This window comes from Sus scrofa, chromosome 1 (assembly GCF_054392235.1).
Source record: "Sus scrofa isolate SSC_HxYL_T2T_F1_AM1 chromosome 1, Sscrofa_HxYL_maternal_Yorkshire_Landrace_v2.0, whole genome shotgun sequence".
NCBI lineage: Eukaryota > Metazoa > Chordata > Mammalia > Artiodactyla > Suidae > Sus > Sus scrofa.
The window spans coordinates 50,998,836-51,025,293 of record NC_139383.1 but is presented as its reverse complement, the minus strand read 5'-3'; the positions used below and the strand labels follow the sequence as shown (position 1 = coordinate 51,025,293).

Below are 26,458 nucleotides of genomic sequence, written 5' to 3'. Positions count from 1 at the left end.
TATGAATATTGTGAGATATAGGGGTTGAAGTTATCTCTTCCTTCCCTTCCTCCCTCCCTCCCTCCTTCCTAGAAGTCTTTTTGTTCCAGCACAGTTAAAGATTGTCCTTTCCCCAACTGAGTTATCTTGACATCTGAGTTAAAAAAAAAAAAAAAAAAAAAAAAAACCAGCCATCTGTGAAGAACTGTTTTTGAACTGTCGAATCTCTTCCATGTATCTACGCTGATACTACACTGTCTTGATGGCTGTGGCTTTATGATAAGCAGAGCCCAGCCGGCTCCCCCCAGACGTTCCAAATGAGGATTCACAAATTCATATGCCTTCAAGCACATAACATAATTAAGCGAAGCTGGCCATGTGTAAGCAGTGTTCCTTTTTCTGTGTTAAAACATAAAGGGCTGAAACTTCAACCTTATTAATTTTCATTTAGTAAGGTTTTTAATTATGTCCCTTGCCCATCTTTTTCTCATGGTCCTTATTATTTCTCACGGCGTCTTTTAGACACGTTTTGCATATTAAACATACAGGAACAGTCCTCATTTCTATCTATACAACAACGTCTCCTCCCTGTTTGCTTGAAATGCATGGCCTCTTCGGTCCGTTTTTCAGTTTCTCACTTTGGACAGAGGCACATCCCCCATGACCAGCACAGTCATGTGAAAGAGTCATGTGAAAGTCATGGGAAAGAATCGTATGTAAACTCAGCTTTGGGGCTGTCAAGGGGTATGGTAGGGGCTCTGCAGGGAACAGGGGACGGGGGGCGCTGCTGATAAACACATGGCCTCAGGATGCCCCCGTTGCCATAAAGGAAGGCCAGCCTAGTGTACCAAATTTTCAGAGGCCAGAAATATCTGGATTTTTCACACATCTCTGTTTAAAAGGCAGAAACTCTTTGTACACCAAACCAAACTTTCATATGGGGCCACATATGGTCAGATGCTCCAGCCGTGACCTCTGGTCTGCACAATAAATAAGGGCAGAGAAAATGAGTGGAAAAAATGACCCCAAGCTTGGAGTTCCCATCATGGTACAGTGGTTAACGAATCCGACTAGGAACCATGAGGTTGCAGGTTTAATCCCTGGCCTTGCTCAGTGGGTTAAGGATCCGGCGTTGCCGTGAGCTGTGGTGTAGGTTGCAGACGCGGCTCGGATCCCACGTTGCTGTGGCTCTGGCGTAGGCCGGAGGCTACAGCTCCAATTCAACCCCTAGCCTGGGAACCTCCATATGCTGCAAGAGCGGCCCTAAAAAAGGCAAAAAAGACAAAAAAAAAAAAAAGACCCCAAGCTAGAGAATAAGTCTGCATCATAACCTGATAGGGCAGGAAGTGAAGGAATAGTCACCTTAGGCACTTTGAAATGGGATTTTTTTTTTAAACAATAGACTTTATTTTTAATATTGTTTTAGATTTACAGAAAAACTGAGAAAATACTAGAAAGTTCCCGTACACCCCACACCAACTCTCCCCTCTTGTTAACAAGGTACTTTGGTATGTGACGTGTGTTCTAATGAATGAATCAATATTAACTAAAGTCTCTTCTTTATTCACATGTCCTTAGTTTTTACCCAGTGTCATCCTTCTGTTCCAGAATCCTATTCTGGGTACACACCACATTTAGTCATCCTGCCTCCATAGGTTCCTCTCTGGCTGTGATGGTTTCCCCAGTTTTCCTCGATGACCTTGACAGTTTTGGTCAGGTGTAATGTGGTAGCACACCACTCTACTGGATTTTTTTCTGAGGTTTTTCTCACAACTAGAATGCAGTTACAGGTTTGGGGGAAGAAAAGTGCTCTTTTCATGATGTTGGGTTCAGACATACTACCAACATTATAGCTCAGATTGCTCTGACCCCTGGGAGCTCTTTCGATGGGCCATGCTCTTTTGACAGACGTCCATCAATGTGGACTTCTGTGGGATCTTTGTTTTTAAACACCTCCTTGCTTTCTGGCACCAAAAGATGATTTAGGCTCATCTTGCATATTTCCCTTCCCTGTCCTAGGATGAGCCATTTCTCCCAGGAGTCCTGGTTCCTTTTATTAGAGAATGGTCTTAAAAAAGAGCTCAGACGTCAAGTGCCACTTTCATTTCAGCACAGCATATGAAGGGGACGGTACTGTCAACGTGGCTTATCACTGAGGATGCTGACTGTGGTCCTCCAGCAGGGGTAAGCTGGTCGGGTTTCTTCACTGTAAAGTTTCTTCCATCCTGTTCTCTTTAGCAGGAAATTGCTATGCAGCCTACACCCTAGGAATGGGGTGTTAGCTCTCCCTGCTTGGGTGGGAGGAGGCTTACCTCGTACATAATTTATATAGTCCCCATCTGCTTACTTATTCAAACTTTTGTTTACATGCTTTGGTTGTATTCATGTTCAGCATTTATTTTATACTTTCGTTTGTAATCTAATTTTGTTGCTCAGATTGTCCCAGTTCTTGCCATTTGTTAGACTCCCATGTGGTTTTTTTATATGCCCCCATCAGCATGCATTTTGCAGGGCTTATTTGTGTGTTTTTGAGTGCTTCCTTCCTTTCTGGCTCTAAAGATACACCAGGATCATCTTGTGTATTTTCTGCTCCAATCTTAGAGTCAGCTACTTCTCCAAGTAATCTGGTTCCCTTTATTGGAGTATGGAATTAGGAACCAAGATCCGGTGGTACGTGCCTCCTCGTTACTGGAGTTTCACGGCTTCTAGGCCCTCCAGCTGACAGAGCAAGGAACTGTATATTAACCAGCGTATGCACACACAGCTATATATAACCACCTCTGTTTTAAGCTAAACATGAGTTCTTCCTTGAGGTCTCCAACTCTAATCTATAACTATGTGGATCATGCTAAATGTTTCTGTTGCTTTGTCTGTAAATTCCTCACTCCAAGAGTCAGAAACCTGGTACCCAGCAGTCGCTTGTTCAAAATGGGTCTGTTTTTACTAAGAATGTGATGAAATGCTCCTGACTAGGGCCTGGCGCCCTTGAGTTTCTTTCTTCCTTGGAAGTTTGGTCTTCCTCTCTGCAGTGGCCAGTGCTTCTCAAGCTTTAGGCTTAGCTCAGGTCCATGTCCTCACAGAGGCTTTAGCAGGTCCCAGGTCTGTTAGATTCTCTGTAACATGCCTCTTGGTACCATCTGCTTCCCTGAAAGCCCTTATCAGCATTGATTCTGAGTAGCTCAGGTCTCAGTTGGTTGTGTAACTGCCTTTTTTTTTTTTTTTGTCTTTTTTTTGGGGGGTGGAGGGGACGCACCCATAACATATGGAAGTTCTCAGGCTAGAGGTCAAATCGGAGCTGCAGTTACCAGCCTACACCACAGCCACAGCAACACTAGATCCAAGCCACGTCTATGACCTACACTGCAGCTCATGGTAACACTGGATCCTTAACCCACTGAGTGAGGCTGGGGATTGAACCTGCATCCTCATGGATACTAGTCAGGTTCCCAGCCACAATGGGAATTCCTGTTGTGTTACTGATTTTTCTTTCCTAGGACATTGGCTTTGTAGGCAAGGACCTTGTGTGCCTTGCCCAGAGGCTAGCACTGGGCACATGCTAGGTATGTGATCAGTATTTAGTGAGAAGATAGAAGAAGTATGCAAGAATGTTAAATGTGATCCTCTCAGTCTTCTACCCAGTGACACAGGAGAAGGGTTGAGATTATAATGTTAGGGACGTTTCTGCTTTCTCAAATTCTTAGCTCCTTTAAGTAATTGGCTTATGCACCTTAGAAGTTCATGCCGTGGGAGTGGTGGTGTATGAAAATCAAAATTGGCCAAAAAATAAAAAGATGCAGGGCAGGGTACAGTTCTGTGAAGTGAGTAGCACTGAGCCAGGTAACAATTAGTTGAAGGAAATGTATGGTGAATCATTAGGGAGCAGATGCTAATTAGGGAGAGAAAGCAGATGTTAATTTTCAAACTTCTTCCAAAGAAAATGTAGGGGTGTATTGGATCATGTAAATGTAGCTTCGGTGTTTTAAGTATCAGATGTTTATGCATAATGGTATTGGAAAGGACTTTCAGCTCCAAGTCATCACTCTTGTATTTATGCATCATATTTGCGCTGCTCTTTCCTTTCTGTCTTTAGTTCATTATATCCTGCATTTAGGGGAATTTTTTTTTGTTTTTGGTATGGGGTGTTTTTTTGCCACTGAAATTAGTTTAAAAAGCAGGATACGGGGTGTAAAATTATTGTAATTCTGCTCCTTGAGGCTGCCTATAGCATTTTACATTTCATAAGATCAAGAATGTTGTTCCTTTCCCTGTAGAAAAAATAAAACAAGATTTCACCTACTGGTAGGTCTTCAAGGAAGCTAAAGGCATTTGTTTAACTTTTCCTGCTTTACTCTAAGGACATTCTGATGATCACATATGTATGATCTCTGAAGTGTTCCAGTCCCTGGAGCTGGCTGCTAGCTAGAGAGGGGCCAAAGCGATGCAGCCTGAAGCTGCAGGGAAGACAGTTGGCTAAAGAGACAGGAGCTTGTTGAGGGTAAGGTTCCCAGACATGGGAGCACATGATAGTTGCCTGCCTCCCTCCTTTCCTGGAGAAGATGATGCAAATAACAAACACTGAGTGCCCTGGGCAGTCTAAAAGGCATTTAGCCGGAAGGGGGGGTGGAGATTGTACCCATGTATCTTGTGGGCCTTTTAGCCATTTATTTGGTCTGCTGGTGATTTGGGCTGGTAGCTGGGAAAGCCCTGTTCCCATGGTTGGGGATCATGGCAGGAGGAGTTGATGACAGAGTATGACTCCAGGGTTAAAGAAATAGGAAGAGAATGCCTTAGGGAGCCAGCCCTGTTCTAATATTGTGGGTCTTACAAATGTGTGAATTGCTTACTGTTTCTCTTAGTATCCAGTGCTGTGCTCCTCCTTGTTGGGCTAGAGCTGACACCAGGCACCTGACATCGTCCCTGTTATATAACTGCTATTTTGTGCAAAGAAAGTACCAAAGCTTTTCAATGTTGAGAATCATTTAGTTATAGGAAAGTGCTTTTACATCCCCTCCTCTCAGAAAAGAAGGCGGCTGTAGAGGAATTCTTACAAAGCATAGATTGAGTGAAAAGGACATAGAATGAAGCACAGCTCCCAGGGGTGAAGTGAAGACATTGTGTAAATAGCTATGCTGTTTTCCTTCAAAATGTCTGGCACACTCTTTGTGGTGCAAGGGTTGTGTGATGAGGGGCCGTGTGTCTGCCCCTGTGATGACAATACCCACACGGAATCTCAGACCAGTGCGTACATGGCAAGGTCATATGAGCTTTCTGAAGTTTTAAACCACAGCCGTCTTTAGGTATCCACCAGGAATTGGTTCCAGAACCTGCTGCAGATGCCAAAAATCTAAGGATGCACAAGTTCCATCCTAGGACCCCATGTCTGCAGATTCAACCAACTGCAGATCCATTGTTTAAAGGATGTGGAACCTGATGATATCACAGGCTGACTGTATTTAAACAAGAAACTTTAAAAAATCTAGTGTACTTGGAAATCTAATCCATCCACATCCCCTGCATATAGTCACTGCTTCTCCTTTAACATTTCCACCCTCTGAAAAATTAAAACATGAATAAATGTCAGCTCTGAGCTGCTTTAGAAATTTGGAGTGTACTGGGAAGTTCCTGTCATGGCTCAATTGGTAACAAACCCGACTAAGATCCATGAGGATGTGTGTTTAGTAACTGCTCTCCTTAAGTGGGTTAAGGATTTGGCGTTGCTGTGAGCTGTGGTATAGGTCGCAGATGCAACCTCCTAACCTGTCTCTTTTGGAAACTGTATGTTTTTCAAAGTCTGTGAGTCAGTATCTGTTCTGCAAAGAAGTTCATTGTGTCTTTTTTTTACATTCCACATATAAGTGATAGCATATGACATTGGTGTCTCATTGTCTAACTTTACTTAGCATGATAATTTCTAGGTCCATCCATGTTGCTGAAATGCCATTATTTCATTCCTTTTTATGGCTGAGTAACATTCCATTGTATATATGTACCACATCTTCTTTATCCACTCCTCTGTTGATGGGCATTTAGGTCACTTCCATGTCTTGGCTACTGTATATAGTGCTACAGTGAACATTGGAGTACATGTATCTTTTCTCTGGATAGATGGCCATGAGTGGGACTGCTGGATCAAATGGTAATTATATTTTTAATTTTTTGAGGAATCTCCATACTCTTTTCCATAGTGGTTGCACCAGTTTACATTCCCACCAACAGTGTAGGAGGATTCCCCCTTCTGTACACCCTCTCCAGCATTTATATTTTGTAGACATTTTGATGATGGCCATTCTGGTTGGCGTAAGGTGGTACCTCATAGTAGTTTTGATTTGCATTTCTCTAATAATTAGTGTGATGTTGAACATTTTTTCACGTGTTTTTTGACCATCTGTATGTCTTCTTTGGAGAAATGTCTGTTTAGATCTTCCCATTTTTGATGGGGTTGTTATTTTTGTTTGTTTTTTTGATATTGAGCTGCAGGAAGTGTTTATAAATCTTGGAGATTAATCCCTTGTCAGTTGCTTCATTAGCAGATATTTTCTCCCATTCTGTGGGTTGTCTTTTTTTTTTTTTTACTTAGGATTTCCTTTGCTGGGCAAAAACTTTTAAGTTTAATTAAGTCCCATTTGTTCATTTTTGTTTTTATTTTCATTACTCTGGGAGGTGGATCTGAGAAGATACTGCTGTGGTTTATGGCAGACAGTGGTTTGGCCTGTGTTTTCCTCCAAGAGTTTTATAGTATCTGATCTTATATTTAGGTCTTTTATCCATTGTGAGTTTATTTTTGTGTATGATGTTAGGAAGTGTCCTAATTTCATTCTATATGTAGCTGTCCAGTTTTCCCAGCACCATTTATTTTTTATTTTATTTTATTTTTTTGGTCTTTTGTCTTTTGTTGTTGTTGTTGCTCTTTCTTGGGCCACTCCCACGGCATATGGAGGTTCCCAGGCTAGGGGTTGAATCGGAGCTGGAGCCACCAGCCTACGCCAGAGCCACAGCAACGTGGGATCCAAGCCGCGTCTGCAACCTACACCACAGCTCACGGCAACGCCGGATCGTTAACCCACTGAGCAAAGGCAGGGACCGAACCCGCAACCTCATGGTTCCTAGTCGGATTCGTTAACCATTGCGCCACGACGGGAACTCCCAGCACCATTTATTGAAGGGGCTGTCTTTTCTCCATTTTATATTCTTGCCTCCTTTGTCATAGATTAGTTGGCTGTAGTGCGTGGGTTTAATACTGGGCTTTCTATCCTGTTCCACTGATTGGTGTTTCTGTTTTTGTGCCAGTACCATATGGTTTTGATGACTGTGGCTTCGTAGTATAATCTGAAGTCAGGGAGCCTGATTCCTCCAGCTCCATTTTTCTTTCTCAGGATGGCTTTGGTTATTATGGGTCTTTTGTGCTTCCAAACTATAAGATATTTTATTCTAGTTTTGTGAAAAATGTCCTTGGTAATTTGATAATGATTGCATTGAATCTATACATTGACTTGGATAGGACAGTCATTTTTACACTATTGATTCTTCCAATCCAAGAGCATAGTATGTCTTTCCATCTGTTTGAGTCATCTTTGATTTCTTTCATCAGTGTCTTATAGTTTTCAGAGTACAAGTCTTTTTTCTCTTTAGGTAAGTTTATTCCTAGGGGTTTTGTTTGTTTGTTTGTTTGTTTTGATGCAATGGTAAATGGGATAGTTTTCCTAATTTCTCTTTCTGATCTTTTGTTGTTAGCATATAGAAATGCAGTCAATTTCTGTGTATTAATTTTGTATCCTGCAACTTTACCAAATTCATTGATGAACTCTAACAGTTTTCCGATAGTGTCTTTAGGATTTTCTAGGTATAATGGCATCCGCAAACTGTGATAGTTTTACTTCTTCCTTTCCAATTTGGATTCCTTTTATTTTTTTCTTCTCTCATTGCTGTGGCTAGGACTTCCAAAATCATGTTGAATAGTAATGGCAAGAGTGGACAGCCTTGTCTTGCTTCTGATCTTAGCAGCATTCTTTCAGCTTTCACCATTGAGAATGATGTTAGCTGTGGGTTTGTCATATATAGCCTTTATTATGTTGAGATAGGTTCCTTCTATGCCCAATTTCTGGAGTGTTTTTATAATCAGAAATTGGTGTTGGATTTTGTCAAAAGCTTTTTCTGCATCTATTGAGAGGATCGTATGGTTTTTATTCTTCAGTTTGTTAATGTGATGTATCACACTGATTGACTTGCAGATATTGAAAAATCCTTGCATCCCTGGGATAAATTCCACTTGATCATGGTGTACAATCCTTTTAATGTATTGTTGGATTTGGCTTGCAGATATTTTGTTGAGGATTTTTGCATCTATGTTCATCAGTGTTATTGGCCTGTGATTTTCTTTTTTGTGGTGTCTTTGGTTTTGGTATGTGTGATTGATGCGGGCCTCATAAAATGAGTTTGAAAGTGTTCCTTCCTCTGCAATTTTTTGGAATAGTTTTAGAAGGATAGATGTTAGCACTTTTCTAAATGTTTGATAGAATTCACCTGTGAAGCCATATGGTCCTGGACTTTTGTTTGCTGGGAGTTTTTTAGTCACAGTTTCAATTTCAGTACTTGTGTTTGGCTCTTTCATCTTTTCTATTTTGTCTTGGTTTAGTCTTGAAAGATTGTCCATTTCTTCTAGGTTTTCCATTTTGTTGTCATATAGTTGCTTGTAGTAGTCTCTTATGATTCCTTGTATTTCTGTGATGTCTTTTGTAACTCCTCCTTTTTCATTTCTGATTTTATTGATTCGAGTCCTCTCTCTTTTTTTCTTAATGAGTCTGGCTAAGGGTTTATGAATTTTGTTGATTTTTTTCAAAGAACTAACTTTTTGTTTCATTGATCTTTTCTATGGTTTTCTTCATTTCTGTTTCATTTATTTCTACTCTGATCTTTATGATTTCTTTCCTCCTACTAACTTTAGGTCTTGTCTGTTCTTTTCTCTCTAGTTGCTTTAGGTGTAAAGTTAGATTGTTTGTTTGAGCTTTTTCTTGTTCCTGAGGTAGATTGTATTGCTATAAACTTCCCTCTTAGAACTACTTTTGCTGCATCCCATAGGTTTTGGAGTGTTGTGTCTTTGTTTTCATTTGCTTTTAGGTATTTTTAAAATTCTTCTTTGATTTCTTGAGTGATCCTTTGGTTGCTTAGTAGCATGTGCTTAGTCTCCATGTGCTTGTGGTTTTTTTGCAGTTTTTTTCTTATTGTTGATTTCTAGTTGTATAGCATTATCCTCAGAAAAGATGCTTGATATGATTTCAATTTTCTTAAGTTTACCAAGGCTTGATTAGTGGCCCAGATATGATCAATCCTAGAGAATGTTCTGTGTGCACTTGAGAAGAATGTGTATTCTGCTTTTGGATGGAATGTTCTATAAATACCTATTAAGTCCATCTGGTCTAATGCATCATTTAAGGCCTATGTTTCCATGTTGCTTTTCTATCTGGGTGATCTTTCCATTGCTCTAAGTGGGGTGCTAAAGTTCCCCACTATTATTATTGTCAGTTTCTCCTTTTAAGGTTGTTAGCAGTTGCCTTATATATTGAGGTGAATCTATGTCGGGTGTGTATATATTTACAATTGTTATAACTTCTTCTTGGATCGATCCTTTGATCATTATGTAATTCCTTCTTTGTCCCTTTGATAATTATGTAATGTCCTTCTTTGTCTCTTATAAATAGTATTTTTTATTTTAAGGTTACTTTGTCTGATATGAGTATTGCTACTCCAGCTTTCTTTTGATTCCCGTTTGCATGGAATATTTTCTTCCATCCTCTCACTTTCAATTTGTGTGTATCCCTAGAAATGAAGTGGTTCTCTTGAAGACAGTATATATATGGGTCTTATTTTCGTATCCATTCAGCCAGTCTATTTCCTTTGGTTGGGGCATTTAGTCCATTTGCGTTTAAGGTAATTATTGATATGTATGTTCCTTTTGCCATTTTATTAACTGTTTCGGATTTTTTTGTTGTTGTTCTTTTTGCTTCCCTTCTCTTGTTCTCTTCCCTTGTGGTTTGATGACTATCTTTAGTGTTGTATTTGGATTGCTTTTTTTTAAATTTATTTTATTTATTTATTTATTTTGACTTTTTTGTCTTTTTAAGGATGCACCCATGGCATATGGAGGTTTCCAGGCTAGGGATACAACTGGAGCTGTAATTGCTGGCCTACACCACAGCCACAGCCACAGCAATGCCAGATCCGAGCTGCATCTGCAACCTACACCACAGCTCATGGCAATGCCAGATCTTTAACCCACTGAGCGAGGCCCAGGATTGAACCTGCAACCTCATAGTTCCTAGTTGGATTCATTTCCACTGCGCCATGACAGGAACTCCTGGATTGCTTTTTCTTATTCATGTGTGTATCTATTGCAGATTTTTGGTTTGCAGTTACCTTGAAGTTTTGATATGAGTCTATATATACATACAAGACTGTTTTAAGTTGTTGCTCTCTTAATCAAAAGTACATCTCCAGTGTGCTGCATTTGTACCCTCCTCGTCTCATGATTTCTGATCTTTGTAGCATATTTGTGTGTGGATGATTTCCTACATTTACTATATGTATGCTTTTACTGGCGAGCCTTGTCATTTGTAATATTTTAGTTTCTAGTTGTGGCCTTTTCTTTTCCACCTAGAGAAGCTGCTTTAGTATTTGTTGTAAAGCTGGTTTTGTGGTGCTGAAGTCTCTTAGCTTTTGCTTTTTTGTTAAGCTTTTGATTTCTCCTTCAAATCTGAATGAGAGCTTTTCTGGGTAGAGTAATCTTGGTTGGAGGTTTTTTCCCTTTTATCACTTTAAGTATATCATGTCACTCCCTTCTGGCCTGCAGAGTTTCTGCTGAAAAAAAATCTGCCTTATGGGGGTTCCCTTGTATGTTACTTGTTTCTTTTCCCTAACTGCTCTCAGTATTTTCTCTTTGTCTTTAATTTTGGTCAGTTTGATTGATATGTGTCTCAGGGTGTTCCTCCTTGGGTTTACTTTATGTGGTATTCATTGTGCTTCCTGGATTTGAGTGAGTGATTCCTTCCCCAGTTATGGAAGTTTTTGGCCATTATCTCTTCATATTTTCTCTGGCTCCTTCTCTCTATCTTCTTCTGGCACCCCATAATATGGTTGTTTATGTGTTTAACATTGTCCTAGAGTTCTCTTAGACTGTATTCATTTCTTTTCAATCTTTCTTTCTCTTTTCTGTTCTGCATCAGTGATTTCCACTAGTTTGACCTCTGCCTTGCTTATTCGTTCTTCTGCCTCCTGTATTCTGCTGTTGGTTGCTTCTAATGAATTTTTTATTTCAATTATTTTATTTTGCATCTCTGCTTACTTAATCCTTAAATTTTCTATTTCTTTGCTCAGTGTTTCTTGTAATTTATCAATGTTTTCCTCCAGTGTCTTTCCAAAATCTTGAATCATCTTTACTATCATCAGTCTAAAGTCCTTTTTTGTGGAGGTTGGTAATCTCCAGACCACTTTTCTTTTTTTCTCTGTTTTTTTTTTTTTTTTTCCTTGCTCCCTTATCTGGGTCATAATTCTCTGCCTTTTCATTTTGTATAGATTTTTGGTGTGTTCTCCTTTTTGCAGATAATAGAGATGTAGCCTCTCTTGTTTCCGATGTTTGCCCCCCTTGTGGCTGAAGTTGATGTGGGGGGCTTATTGTAGGTTTCCTGATGGAAGGGACTGGTGCCTGCCCACTGGTAGGTGGAGCTGATTCTTATCTCTCTGGTGATTGGTCTTTGTCTCTGGGTAAGATTAAATGTGGCTGTGTGCCTGGGGTGGGGGTGGGTCTTTAGACAGCCTGTTTGCTGGTGGGTGGGGAGCTGTGTTCCCACCCAGATTATTGTTTGACCTGGGGCTTCTCAGCCTTGATGGGTGGGGCTAGATTTTTCCAAAATGGCTACCTCTAGAGGAGCGCACACTGATGATTATTCCCAAGACCTTTGCATCCCTTTCCCCCACAACAAGTCACAGTCACCCCTTGTTTTCCCAGGAAATCCTCTTAAGGACTGCAGTCAGGCCTGACCCAGATTGCTATGGATTCTCTGCTTTGCAGAGATTGGGACCCAGTGCACATGAAAGCCAATGTGTGCCTTTCAAGAATGGTGTCTCCATTTCCCCTGGTCCTGTGGAGCTCCTACACACAAGCCCCACTGACCCTCAACACCAAATGCTCTGGGGGCTCCTTCTCCCAATGCCAGATTCCCAGGCATGGGGACCTGATGTGGGACTCAAAATTCTCACTCCCGTAGGTGAGTCTCTGTATTATAGTTACTTTCCAGTCTGTGGGCTACCCATCCAGTGGGTGTGGAGTTGCTTATATCCTGTAATCGCCCCTCTTACTGTCTTGATATAGTCTCCTCTTTGTCTTCTGGAGTAGAATATGTTTTTTGATAGTTTGTAGTCTCTTTCATTGAAAGTTGTTCAGCAGTTGGTTGTAACTTTGTTGCTTTTATAAGAGAAGGTGAGCTCTAGTCCTTCTACTCTGCCATCTTAATCCCTCTGCTCACCAGTTTTTCAGATTTAAAAATTTAGTGCCTCAGGATAAAGCAGTTTAGGAGCTGAAAACAAAAAATTATTGTTATTTTAAACAGATCTCCGAAAAAGCACACAGCACTATTTTCAGTGCCTTATTAGATATAAGACCATTCTGTCATTGTAAGAAAAATACAGATTAGATTCAGTTTGGTTCCTTAGTATGTTTGGCATATTTGAGATAAAGCAAAAATTGAAATATTTTCATTGTCTTCATTGTGAGAAGGAACAGGGGGCTGAGGCAGAATGAGTTGAGGAAAGGGCTGTATTTTTGTGAAAATTTTAGTGAATTTTCTGAATTTTTTTTCCACCTATGAAGAAGACCTGTGACACAAAACCATTAACTGTTAAAACTGATTCAAAATTAAATCTCCAAAACATTGCTGAGAGAAATTAAAGATCTAAATAAATGGAGCGAGAGATCATGTTCACAGATGGGAAGACTTGACATTGTAAAGATGTCAGTTCTCACTGAATTGATACATAGATTCAGTGCATACCAATCAAAATGTGCCAGAATTTACAGATTGACTCTGAAAGTCATAGGTAAACACTCAAAATAACTCTGATAAGGAACAACAGATATGGAGGACTCATACTACCTGTTACAACAGTTGTAATAAAACCGCATAAATCAAGACACTGTGGTATCAGCATTGAGATCACCAGATGGACCAGTGGATCAGAGGAGAGTGTCCAGGTAAACTCACACACATGTGGCCACTGACCTACAAAGGCACAAAGGCAGTTCAGTTGTTCCAGGGCAGTTAGATACAGTTGGAATGGTTGGATACCCATATGCAAGGAAAAAAAAGAATTTCAATTGGTATATTCACAAATTAATTCAGAATAGATCATGATCTAAATATATGACCTAAATATATAATTAATTTTAGAAATGAGGAGAAAACTACAGGTTAGGATACACTATTCTCAGATACGATACCAAAAGCATGATTCATGAAAGAGTAAAAGGATAAATTGGACTTCATCAACATTAAATGCTTCTGTCCTTCAAAAGACACTATTATGAAGATGAAAAGAGGAGACACAGATGAGAGGAAAATATTTATAAGTCACATATCTGAGAAAAGACTTGCATGCAGAATATTTCAGTAACAAAAAAACAGTAGAAAAGAAAGAAACAATTTTAAACGCAGGTAAAAGGTGTGAACAAATATTTCACCAAGGAAGCAATACAAATGGCATATAAACACATGAAAAGATATTCAGCATAATTAGTCATTAGAAAAATGCAAATTAAAACCACTAATACCTATTAGAATGGCTAAAATGAAAGCCTAACTATACTAAGTGTTGATGAGGCAGTGGAGTAACTGGAACTGTCATACACTGCTGGTGGGAATGTAAGATGGCACAACCACTTTGGAAAATAATTTGGCAGTTTCTTAAAAAATTAAAAGTACACCTGCCATGTGATCTAGGCATTCTACTCTTAGACATTTTTCCAAAAATAATGAAGTCTGCATAAATATGTACACAGATGTTCATAGCAGCTTAATCTGTAATGTCCAAAGACAGATGTTCATCAACAGGTAAATGGATTTTTTTAAAAAACCCAAAACTATGGCATATCCATTCAATAGAATACTACTTAGCAATGTGAAGGAATGAACTGTTGATATACATTGTAGCATGGCCGGAAATCCATATGGTTATGCTGAATGAAAGAAGCCCATTTTTTATTTTTTATTTATTTTATTTATTTATTTATTTATTTATTTTGTCTTTTTGCTATTTCTTGGGCCGCTCCCGTGGCATATGGAGGTTCCCAGGCTAGGGGTCGAATTGGAGCTGTAGCCACCGGCCTACGCCAGAGCCACAGAAATGCAGGATCCGAGCCGCATCTGCAACCTACACCACAGCTCACGGCAACGCTGGATCGTTAACCCACTGAGCAAGGGCGGGGACCGAACCCGCAACCTCATGGTTCCTAGTCGGATTCGTTAACCACTGCGCCACGACGGGAACTCCAGAAGCCCATTTTTTAAAAACTGTATACTGTAAGATTCCATTCATATAAAATTTGGTGAAATGCAAACTAATATATAGAGACAGAAAGGGGATCAATGATTGCCTAGGAGTAGGGGATGTGGAAAGTGTGAGAAGCATGGATTTTTTAAAGATCACAAGGAAGCTTTGGGAGTGATGGATGTGTTTATCATCTTCATTTGGGCCATGGGTTCGTGGTGATTGGTGTATGTCAAAGTGTATGAAATTTCGCCCTTGAAAAAGTGTGTTTTATCCTTTCAGGAGTCCCTAAGACTGCCACATGTTTGATGATTTACTAAGACCCCCTAGTACCCAGCATGTGGTTGTGCTCATGGTTAGGATGCATTACCATGACACAGTAAGGATCTGTAGCCAGATCAGTGAGATGAGACAGCGAGTAAGGATCTGTAAAGACAGTTAAAAAAAAAAAAATTAATGTATCTGTAAGTAAAAAAAGAAAAAAGGATCTGTAAAAAAAAAAAAAAAAAAGTAAGGATTTGTAAAGGCAGTAGAAAAAGGATCTGTAAAGTAAAGACAATAAAAAAAAGAGTTTAAAAAAAGTTTTTAAAAAAAAAGATGGTAAAAAAAGAATCTGTAGGAGTTCCTGTCATGGCGCAGTGGTTAACAAATCCAACTAGGAACCATGAGGATGCGGGTTCGACCCCTGGCCTTGCTCAGTGGGTTAAGGATCTGGCATTGCTGTGAGCTGTGGTGTAGATCGCAGACGTGCTCGGATCCCGTGTTGCCCTGGCTCTGGTGTAGGCCGGCAGCAACAGCTCTGATTGGACACCTAGCCTGGGAACCTCCATATGCCAGAGCAGCCCTAGAAAAAGCAAAAAGACAAAAAAAAAAAAAAAAAAAAAAAAAAAAAAGAAAGAAAGAAAGAAAAAAAAGAATCTGTAAAGTCAAGACAGTAAAGAAAGGATCTGTGGGAGTTCCCATTGTGGCTTGGCGGAAATGAACCTGACTAGTAACCATGAGGATGCGGGTTCTATCCCTGGCCTTGCTCAGTGGATTGGGGATCTGGCATTGCTGTGAGTTGTGGTGTAGATTGTAGGCATGGCTTGAATCTGGTGTTGCTGTGGCCAGTGGCTGCAACTCCAATTCAACCCCTAGCCTGGGAACTTCCACATGCTGACAAAAATAAAGTGGGGGCGTGGGGGCGGGGGGGTGAGATCTGTAACTACAGTGTAAAAAAAAAAAAAAAAAAACTCTAAGACAGAAAAGACAGTTAGTAAGGACCCGTAGCCAGATCAGTGAGAAAAGACAGGACGAAGGGTCTGGGGGAATCCACATGGGGCTTTCTGTGTCCTCTCCCTTCCATGAAGGGACTTCCGAGCACACCTTTCCTCCAGCAGCAAAACTAACCACGGAGGTATGGTTGTTATGCCACTGAAACCCATTCAGGTTCAGGGTGTTTATTGGAGGCTGGTCACACAGGCACCTTCTGCCCTCTAGTATTTCACATTCCCAAAAGGAAAACATATTTAGTGGCCCCAGCAGGCAAAACAACCTTGTCAGCAAGGGAACTGCTTCAAAAGCCAGATCACACTCAGGACTTCTAACCCTTTTCTGCAGTTACATCTCAGCACTTTTTAAAAATTATCATTCAAGTGAATATGAGCTAGCACAAGACCGTGGTGATTTATTGAAGTGATAGTCTACAAAAATAGTAATTTCAGATTTGTGTAAGACCAATAGAGTGGAATCTTCATTACCTGGATTGCTTCATACTCTAAAATCATCTCTGGGGTGAGGTGGGGGTATGGGAGTTCCCTTGTGGCTCAGTGGGTTAAGTATCCAGCATTGTCACCGCAGCAGCTCGGGTTGCTGCTGTGGTACAGGTTCAATCTCTGGCCCCGATCTTTCAAGTGCCGTGGGCATGGCCAAAAAAAATATACAGAGCCTCCCTGGAGTGAGGTGGGGTGGTAATAAAGAAGTAGAATTGGGGTACTTGGCAAATGGGAGCTTTGAGTTATTTTCATTATTTAATAATGTGATTTTACACTGGAATTGTATTTTGAAAAATCTTTCCCAAGTATATAATTTTTCTTCCTTGTATTAAAAAATTCCTTGATGATAATCATTATTTTAGTCATCGGTTAATTGACCATGACCGAATTCTGTAGCAAATAAAAGCTAAAGCCTTGGTGTTGGAAGTATAATGACCTCCACAGTGGGCCCCCCTGCTACAGCTGTGTGGTTTATGTCCTGCCCAAGGGCGCCTCCAGCTGGAAAGAGGAGGAGAGCTGAAATCCAGCCTGTATTTTGATGGTCAAGCCAGGGCCCCAGCACAAATATGTCTGCCCAAGAAAGGGGCACATCTTTCTAGTTTGCACAGAGGTACCACATGGGCTGATTCTGGCCGCAGCACGTGCCCTGGAAGGAGTTGATGGTGGTAGTTCTCTCCCAAAGTGCTGCCCCCTATTGGCCAGCTTTGTTGTGACCATCCTTTTCCCTTAAAAAAAAATCCAGAAGGTAACTTTCAGTTGAGGGCTGTCCTTAACTGGAACTCCCCCAAGTACAAGAGCGTCTCCTAGGGGAGGACCAGGGAGTCTAGCTGCCTCCATGGGGCCTTTCCTCTCTGGTGTGGTCCTACTCCCTTTGAAAGGCAGATGAATTTAGGAACATGTGTCTTTAGGAGAATGCCTGGTGTCTGTTCTGTATTTGGCTCCTGTTATTAATGTCCCTGGCCATGATGTCTCTGTGTTTGTAACAATTTAAAAAATAAAATCAGAGAAAGGCCACTCCTGTGGCATCTCCGTGTGAAATTGGGTAATATTTCCTAAGGGGGCAGTAAACCTCCTTATGTCCAGAGGAACCAAGTATTGTTTATGATCCACTTTGAGACAAATAGACAATATTTGACAGTCACAACTTAGCTTCACATAAGTGATGTTCAGACACTGACAACTTTATCTCTCAGCTATGGGCGTCTGGCCGAGTCTGACAGCACGCAGCAGTGGACCTGGGCAGCCCAACAGAGGTGAACTGGGTTATGCTCTGTCAGCAGAGGGGGTCTCTTTGGAAATTTTCACCTTTTGTAAATCTATACCCCCCTCATTTCTTCCATGTGGCTCACCTTCCTTCCCTCCCTTTAAGCTCTTTCCCCTAAGGAACCTTAAACCACATCTTTCTCCCCTCTTTATAGATGCGAACTACACGCAAGGTCTCTGTGTGGCCAGTGGGTCTGGTTGGTGGACGCCGCTATGAACGTCCATTGGTGGAAAACGGCAAAGTCGTCGGCTGGTACACAGGCTGGAGAGCAGACAGACCTTTTGCTATCGACATGGCAGGTAAGGCATGTGGGTGGGTCATCCTGCTGGCTTTCCCATGCACTAGAGGCAGGGCGCTCTGAAAAATTGCTTTGGCTAAAACCTGGGTGGTGGTATTTCAGCAAGTGAACTGTTTAACTAAATCTTCAAAGGCGGCCTTTTGGTTGATTCAAGGAGAATGGGATTTTTGGGGTGATTAGAAAATGCTCATTCCATTCCATTTTGTCACCTGTCCACACCACCCTTTACCCAGCAAATGTTGATGTGCTGGCTGGTGAGGAGTTGAGTTGTGGGAACCAGAGCTGCCCCCCCCCCCCAGGCCCTGTGGCCTGTCTCTTTCCAGGTCTTGTTCTGCAAGTCCATTTGGTTATAATATATTACATGCTTATTGATAAATTTAATAGTGATAAGGTATAGGTAAGCTCATCATTTTAGTGCTTATTGATCCATTTAATAGCTAATACATAATATCAGATGACTGGTTTTTCCACCATGTATTAATGTTGAGTATAATAGCTGTCTTTTAAAGTTCTTGTCCTCTGACCAATTGAATAAAACCTGTAATAGATCACAGATTCTAAAATGCTGCTTTATCTTAAAGTGACTCATTTTCTGAGAGTTATATGAAATGATGGTTGTGATAACTGTGGAAGGATGCAGTTTGAAACATGAAGCTTGAAAGCAAGAAAAAAACATCTAGAAGATGAAGGCAGAAAAGCTTCAAAATTGATCTCATCCATCTTCAGCTCTGAAACAGAGCTCTGTCAGCCTATGCTTGGCCAAACTTTTGTGTGTGTTTCCCAGCTGCAATCAGAATCACTATGCTCAGAATTCTGATGGGATGGAGGCTATGTTCTGAACTGGATTCATTGCTTTTATTCTGACAATAGTTTACATTTGAGGGAGCAAGGTTATGAAGAGGGAATAAGAAGTGCTGGGAATCTTTGTGGAGGTCCAGTCAGCTACCCTGCATCATGGGAGAGGACAGATTAGGATATTTTAACTCAACACTTAACAGCATTTCTTGAGTGCCAACTTTGTGCGATCCTGTGTCATGGTCTCTAATCAAAGGTCAGTCTAGATCTCTGATCTCTCCTGCATCCCCTCTCTGTATCCTGACCTCTCTCTCTTCCAACCCAAGCCTTGCTCCTTAGTCCCCAGTTCTTGCAGCCCCACAGCTGAGCTAGCATCTCTACCAACACATCTTCCTGAAAACAGAGAGGCAGGTCAGCTATACTGGAAGGTCCCAGGGATTCTCAAAAGAGTCATCTCCTCAACCAAGACTGAGTTTATGGCTCTGAAAATAACAGGGCTGACTATAATGTGTCTTTTGAGAATCCAGTTTTTTGCTGCTTAGAAGTATTAGTTGAGCACAAAACTAGAGGAGCATTGAGGCAAAATCTTGTTCTCTTAGTTTCCTTGAATAGAATGAGGCAGTGGCATGAATGAGCACTGAGGTCTTCTCTGATACATCCTTCCTTTCCCTGGATTCCCACCTTGGGAAGCTCAAAAGAAAGTCCACATCTCTGGCTTCTAAGTGAGGATACGACTGCTAAAGTAGCCAGCTGGGAGATGTTTGGTCCTTTCCTTTCCCAGAGCCTTGCCAGAACTCCTCAGGAGTTTTAAGTCTCCCACATGGGATCTCTACCCTTCACCCTGCAAGACTGTTTCAAGGTGGGATATGTGGATAAATCTTCCTGGATTTTGCTATAAGAACTTGATATAGATGATCACGTATCCAGTAGACCCACTGAGTATTTTGCTTTGTTCTCCCCAGAATTTAGCTCCAAATACATATACCTAAAATTCAAGAAAGGCATGTGGGTTTTGTGAATTAGACCTGGCTGGTGATAAAATATTTGATACTCTTACAATGCCAAAATCTCTGGGAAACTTTTCTCCATGACATGACTGAAATTTGTATTTTTCTTAGCATTTTAATATATTTTCAAGGCATAATATAAGAGCGATCATAAAATATGAATGATTTGCTTATTTTTTATTAACTATCCTTATTTTAAATAGGAATAGAATTTCTATCTCAAAGAAAAAATCTTTTGAAACATTGAATTATTTTCTTCACACATGAATTTGCTTGGTAAATTAGTTTTCAGTAAATTATTGATATTTTTTGGAATGCTTTAAGAGTGATTTGGTTCATCTAGATAAAGATCTGAGTTTGTTCTCATTCTAAAACTTGAAATTTCACAATTTTGTTTAGATTCTGTATGATTCATTTATTCTTAGTGGGAAAAGAGAGAAGACTTGTTGGATGTTTATATACAAATGGTACTTCCCACCTTGTTTTCAAGGGACACACATAGATACACTCACCATCTCTAGAAGTTTGATCCCTGGCCCAGGAACATTCATATGCCATGGATGCAACCCCCCACACACACCAAAAAAAAAAAAAAAATCACTTCCAATGAATAGACACATTAAGATTGAATGTGAGAGTATGGAAAAAGGTATTCCATATAAACGGAGATGAAAAGCAGGGATGGCAGTAGTTATATCAGCTAAAACACTTTAAAACAGAGACTGTAACAAGTGAGGAAAGATATTATATAGTGATAAAGGATCAATCCAACAAGAAGATATAACAGTTGTAAATATGTATGCACCAATTATAAGAGTACCTAAATGGAGTTCCCGTCGTGGCGCAGTGGTTAACGAATCCGACTAGGAACCATGAGGTTGTGGGTTCGGTCCCTGCCCTTGCTCAGTGGGTTAACGATCCGGCGTTGCTGTGAGCTGTGGTGTAGGTTGCAGACGCGGCTCGGATCCCGCGTTGCTGTGGCTCTGGCGTAGGCCAGTGGCTGCAGCTCCGATTCGACCCCTAGCCTGGGAACCTCCATATGCCGCGGGAGCGGCCCAAGAAATAGCAACAACAACAACAAAAGACCAAAAAGACAAAAAAAAAAAAAAAAAAAAAAAAAAAGAGTACCTAAATGCAGAAAGTAAATATTAACAAACACAAAGGGACAAATTGGTAGTAATACAATATTAGTAGAGACTTTAACATCCTACTTACAGACTGATCATCTGGACAGAAAATCAAAACAGAAAACTGGCTTTAAATGACAGTAGATGGGATGAATAGATACATAGAGAACATGTCATTCAAAAACAGAACACATTCCATTTGAGTGTACACAAAACATTCTACAGGATAGATCACACAATAGCCACAAAATAAGTCTCAGTATATTTAAGAAATTAAAATCAGGATTTCCCATCATGGGTCAGTGGCAATGAGCCCAATTAGTATCCATGAGGACACGGGTTCAATCTCTGGCTTCATTCACTGCATTAAACGATTTGGTGTTAAAATGAACTGTGGTGGAGGTTGCAGACATGGCTCAGATCTGGTGTTCCTCTGGCCGTGGTGTAGGCCAGCAGCTGCAGCTCAAATTCAACTCCTAGCCTGGGAATTTCTATATGCTGAAGGTGCAGTCATAAAAAGCAAAAAAAGAAAGAAAGAAATGAAAATCATATCAAACATCTTATCTGACCATGGTGGTTTGAGACTAGAAATCAAGCACAAGAAAAAAATGCAAAAAAAAAAACAAAAAACAAAACAAACAAAAAACCATGTAGAAGCTAAACAGCATGCTACTAAACAACAAATAGGTTTTGAAAAAAAAATCATGGAGGAAATTTAAAAAAATACCTGAAGACAAATAAAAATGGAAACATAAAGTACCAAGATCTATGGGACATAGCAAAAGCAGTTCAAGAGGGAAGATCAGAGAGATACAGGCCCACCTCAGGAAATAAGAAAATTGTTAAACAACCTAACATTTCACCTTGAGGAGCTACGAAAAGAACGAACAAAACCCAAAGTTAGTCAAAGGAAAGAAATCATACAAATCAGAGTGGAAATAAATAGAGACTAAAAAAAAGAAAGAAAACATCAATGAAATTAAGAATGGTACTTTGAAAAGATAAGCAAATTGAAAAGCTGTAGCCAAACTCATCAAGAAAACATACCAGGGGATCAAATAAATACAATCAGAACTGAAAGAGGAGATGTTACAACCAACATCCACAGAAATACAGAGGATTGTATGACATTACTAAAAAAAGTTATATGCCAATAAAATGGACAACCTAAAAGAGATGGACAAATTCCTAAAAATGTACAATCTCTCAAGACTGAATCAGGAAGAAATAGAAAGTATGAACAGACCAATTACCTCTAATAAACTTGAATCACTAAGTTAAAAACTCTCAACAAACAAAAGTTTAGAATCAAACCATTTCATAGGTGAATTCTACCAAAAATTTAAAGAGGGCTAACACCTATTCTTCTCAGACTATTCCAAAATTGTGCTTCCTGATTCATCATGTGAGGCCAGCAGCACTCTGATACCAGACAAAGACACCAGAAACACCACACATACTCAGAAAAATTTTTCAGGCCAGTGTTACTGATGGATATAGATGCAAAAATCCTCAACAAAATATTAGCAAACTGAATTCAACAATACATTAAAGTGATCATACATCCTGATCAAATGAGATTTATCCCAGGTATGCAAGGATGGTTCAGTATCTGCAAGTCAATCAGTGTGACACACCACATTAACTAAATAATAAAAATCTTATCTTAGTAGATGCAGAAGAAGCTTTTGAAAAAATTCAACATTCATCTATGATAAAAAACACTCTCAACAAAGTTGTAGAAGGCATAGGAGAAACATACCTCAATATAGTGATGGTCATATATGACAAAAACACAGCCATTATACTAAACAGTGGAAGGTTTAAAGCATTTCCTCTAAGATGAGTAAGACAAGGATGGCCACACTCATCAACATCGTATTAGAAGTCCTAGCCATAGCAGTCAGACAAGAAATAAAAGGTCTTCAAATTGGAAGGGAAGAAGTAAAACTGTGTTACTGTTTGCAAATGACATAAAAAATCCTAGAGATGCCATCAAAAAACTATTAGAAATAATAAATGAATTCAGTAAATTTCCAGTACACAAAATTAACTGTTGCATTTCTACATGTTAATAATGAACTATCAGAAGCAGAAATTAGGAAAAAATACCATTTACAAGTGCATCAAAAGGAATAAATTGCCTAGGAATAAATATAACCAAAGAGATAAAAGTCTTATACTCTGAAAACTATAAGAGATTGATGATAGAAATTGAAAACAACACAGACTACTGGAAAAATATGCTGTGTTCATGTGTCAGAGGAATTAATGTTGTTAAAATCTGTAGACTGTCTACAGATTTAATATAACCCCTATCAAAGAACTAATAGCATTTTTCACAAGAGAATACTAAAATTTATATGGAACCACAAAAGACCCCAAATAGCTAAAGCAGTCTTGATAAAGCAGAACAAATATGAAAGTATCATGATCCTTGATTTTTTACTGTGTTACAAAACTACAGTCATCGAAATGGCATAATATTGGCAGAAAAATGGATCTGTAGATCAGTGGAACAATAAAGGAGAGCCTAGAAAAAAATACTTATATAGTTAATTAATAGCAAAGGAGTCAAAATATACAATAACATACAAATCATTAAATGATTTTGGGAAAACTGGGCAGCTACATGACAAAAGAATGAAACTGGACTACTTTTTTATACCGTATATAAAAATAAACTCAAAGTGGATTAAAGACAAACATATGGCCTGAAAACATGAAACTAAAAGAAAACATAGGCAGTGTGCTCTTTGACATCAGTCGTAACAATATGTTTTTGGATCTGTCTCCTGAGGTAAGGGGAAAAAAAAAATGAATGACTGGGACTACATCAAACTAAAGAGCTTTTGCACAGTGAAGAGAAATATCAAGAAAATGAAAAGGCAGCCTACTGAAAGGGTGAAGATAGTTGCAGATGATTTGTTGGATGAGGGGTTAATATCCAAAAGAAACAAAGGAAAGAAAAAAACGGATTAAAAAATAAGCAGAGGACCTGAATAGACTTTTTTTTTTCAAAGAAGACATACAAATAGCCACCAGATCCATGAAAAGGCAGTCAGTATCACTAATCATTGGGGAAATGCAAATCAAAACCACGATGAGCTATCACCTTCCACCTGTCAAAAGACAACAGGTAGCTAGTGTTGGTGAGGCTGTGGAGAAACGGGACCCCTTGTGCACTGTTGGTAGCAATATAAATTGGTGTACCCTCTGCAGAAAACAGTATAGAGATTTCTCAAAAAATTAAAAATAGAACTGTCATGTGATCCAATAGTTTTACTTCTGGATATTTACCTGAAGAAAACAAAAATGCTAATGCCAAAGGATATATGGTCCCCAATGTTTATAGCAGCACTATTTACAACAGCTAAAATATAGAAACAACAGAAGTGTCCGTCAAAAGATGAGTGGATAAAGAAGAGTGTGTGTCTGTGTATGTGTACACAATGGAATATTATTCAACTATAAAAACAAAAATGCCATCTTGCCTTTGTGATAGCATGTATGGATATAGAGGGTATTGTGTTAAATAAGTTATAGACAAATACCATATGATCTCACTTATATGTGGAATCTAAACAAAACAAAACAGAACAAAATGAAAACATCTTGATAGATACAGAGAACATACCGGTTGTTACCAAAGGGATGGGGTGGGAGGTGGCAAAATAAATGAGGGGGATTAAAAGATACAGTTCTTGGAGTTCCTGTCGTGGCAGAGCAGTTAACGAATCTGACTAGGAACCATGAGGTTGTGGGTTTGATCCCTGGCCTTGCTCAGTGGGTTAAGGATCTGGCATTGCTGCAACCTGTGGTGTAGGTTGCAGATGTGCCTCGGATCTGGCGTTGCTGTGGCTGTGGAATAGGCTGGCGGCTGTAGCTCTGATGGGACCCCTAGCCTGGGAACCTTCATATGCCGTGGATGCAGCCCTAAAAATTAAAAAATATAAATAAATAAAAGTATAATTCTCTAGTTATATAAGCCATAGGAATGTAATATACAGCATAAGGAATATGGTCAATAGTGTAATAACTTTGGGGACAAATGGTTACTAGGCCTAGATCATGGTCATTTCATAATTTATGCAAATCTCAAATCATTATGTGGTACACCTGAAACTATCATCACATTGTACATCAACTACATTTCAAAAAATTTTTTATTAAAATTGATTTACAATGGTCCATCAATTTCTGCTGTACAGTGAAGTGACCCAGTTTTATATATATATATATATATATATATACACACACACACACAATTATTTCTCTCACATTATTCTCCATCATGTTACATCACAAGTAATTAAATATAATTCCCTGTGCTACACAGCAGAATATCATTGCTTATCCCCTCCAAATGATACAGTTTGCATACTAACCCCGAACTCCCAGTCCATTCTGCTCCCTCCCCTTCCCTCTTGGTAGCCATAAGTCTGTTCTCCATGTCTGTAAATTTGTTTCTTTTCTGTAGATAAGTTCGTTTGTGCCATATATTATATTCCAGATATGTGATATCATATGGTATTTGTCTTTCTCTTTTCAACTTACTTCACTTGATATGAGAATCTCTAGTTCCATCCATATTGCTGCAAATGGCATTAGTTTGCTGTTTTTCGTGGCCAAGTAGTATTCCATTGTGTATATGTACCACATCTTAATCCATTCATCTGTCGATGGACGTTTAGGTTGTTTCCATGTCTTGGCTATTGTGAATAGTGCTGCAATAAACATAGGGGTGCATTTATCTTTTTGAATGAAAGTTTTGTCCATATATATGCCCAAGAGTGGGAATGCTGGGTCATTTGGTAGTTCTATGTTTAGTTTTCTGAGGTACTGCCATACCATTTTCCATAGTGGTTGTACCAATTTACCTTCCCACTAAGTGTGTAGATGGGTTCCCTTTTCTCCATATCCTCTCCAGTATTTGTTATTTATAGACTTATTAATGATGGCTGTTCTGACATGTGCAAGGTGGTACCTCACTGTAGTTTTGAATCAGTGATGTTGAGCATTTTCTCATGTGCCTCTTGGCCATCTGTATGACTTCTTTGGAGAAATGTCTATTCAGGCCTTTTGCCCATTTTTCAATTGGGTTGTAAAAATGATTTTTTTTTTAAAGAAACTAAAAAAATCCAATGTATTTCTTAAAAAAAAAAAAAAAAAAAAAAACACCATGAACTTAAAGAGCCCATATGTAGCATTTCCACATCTCTCTTGCTTTGACGGATTGAGAATACATTCAGTAGAAGCCCCTCAGAGTCTGCCCTGTTTATATTTCTGTGAAGCCACAGCCTAGCCCCTCCTCAGAAGCTTATTTGCATGTCAGACATTGGAATTGGAACACTTGTGAGACCTGTGAGGGCAGGGACCGTATCTGTTTGTTCATCACTGTATATCTGTGTTATAAGCTCAAATATGTACAGGGACTGGCTAAAAATACCAAGTGAATGAAGTTATTGGGTAGGAAAAAGGTAACAGTTGGCAGTGGAAGTGGTAGGGAGTGGTAGGGACCCACCAGCTGAAGCCTGCTGCGGACAGCTGGTTATCTCCTGCCTGGCAGCATTCTGATTTTTCTAGAAAAGTCAGAGACCTGGATTTTTATAGGAGACCTCCATTCGTCTTCTTTGTGGCTAAGTTTTTCAAATACTTTGCTAGGAAATACCACAAATCCTTGAGGTCTATCCAGATCACAA

At 39.6% G+C, this 26,458-nt stretch overlaps 1 protein-coding gene across 2 annotated transcripts in view; it reads left to right on the top strand.

Annotated features, from left to right (window-relative positions):
• Positions 1 to 26,458, top strand: part of B3GAT2 (beta-1,3-glucuronyltransferase 2) — a 103,344-nt gene that overhangs the window by 25,960 nt on the left and 50,926 nt on the right. For both annotated transcript variants that reach the window (XM_003121263.5, XM_021089488.2), the window contains exon 2: positions 17,684 to 17,828. In XM_003121263.5, the coding sequence (XP_003121311.1) occupies positions 17,684 to 17,828 (145 nt within the window). The remainder of the gene's footprint in view (positions 1 to 17,683; positions 17,829 to 26,458) is intronic.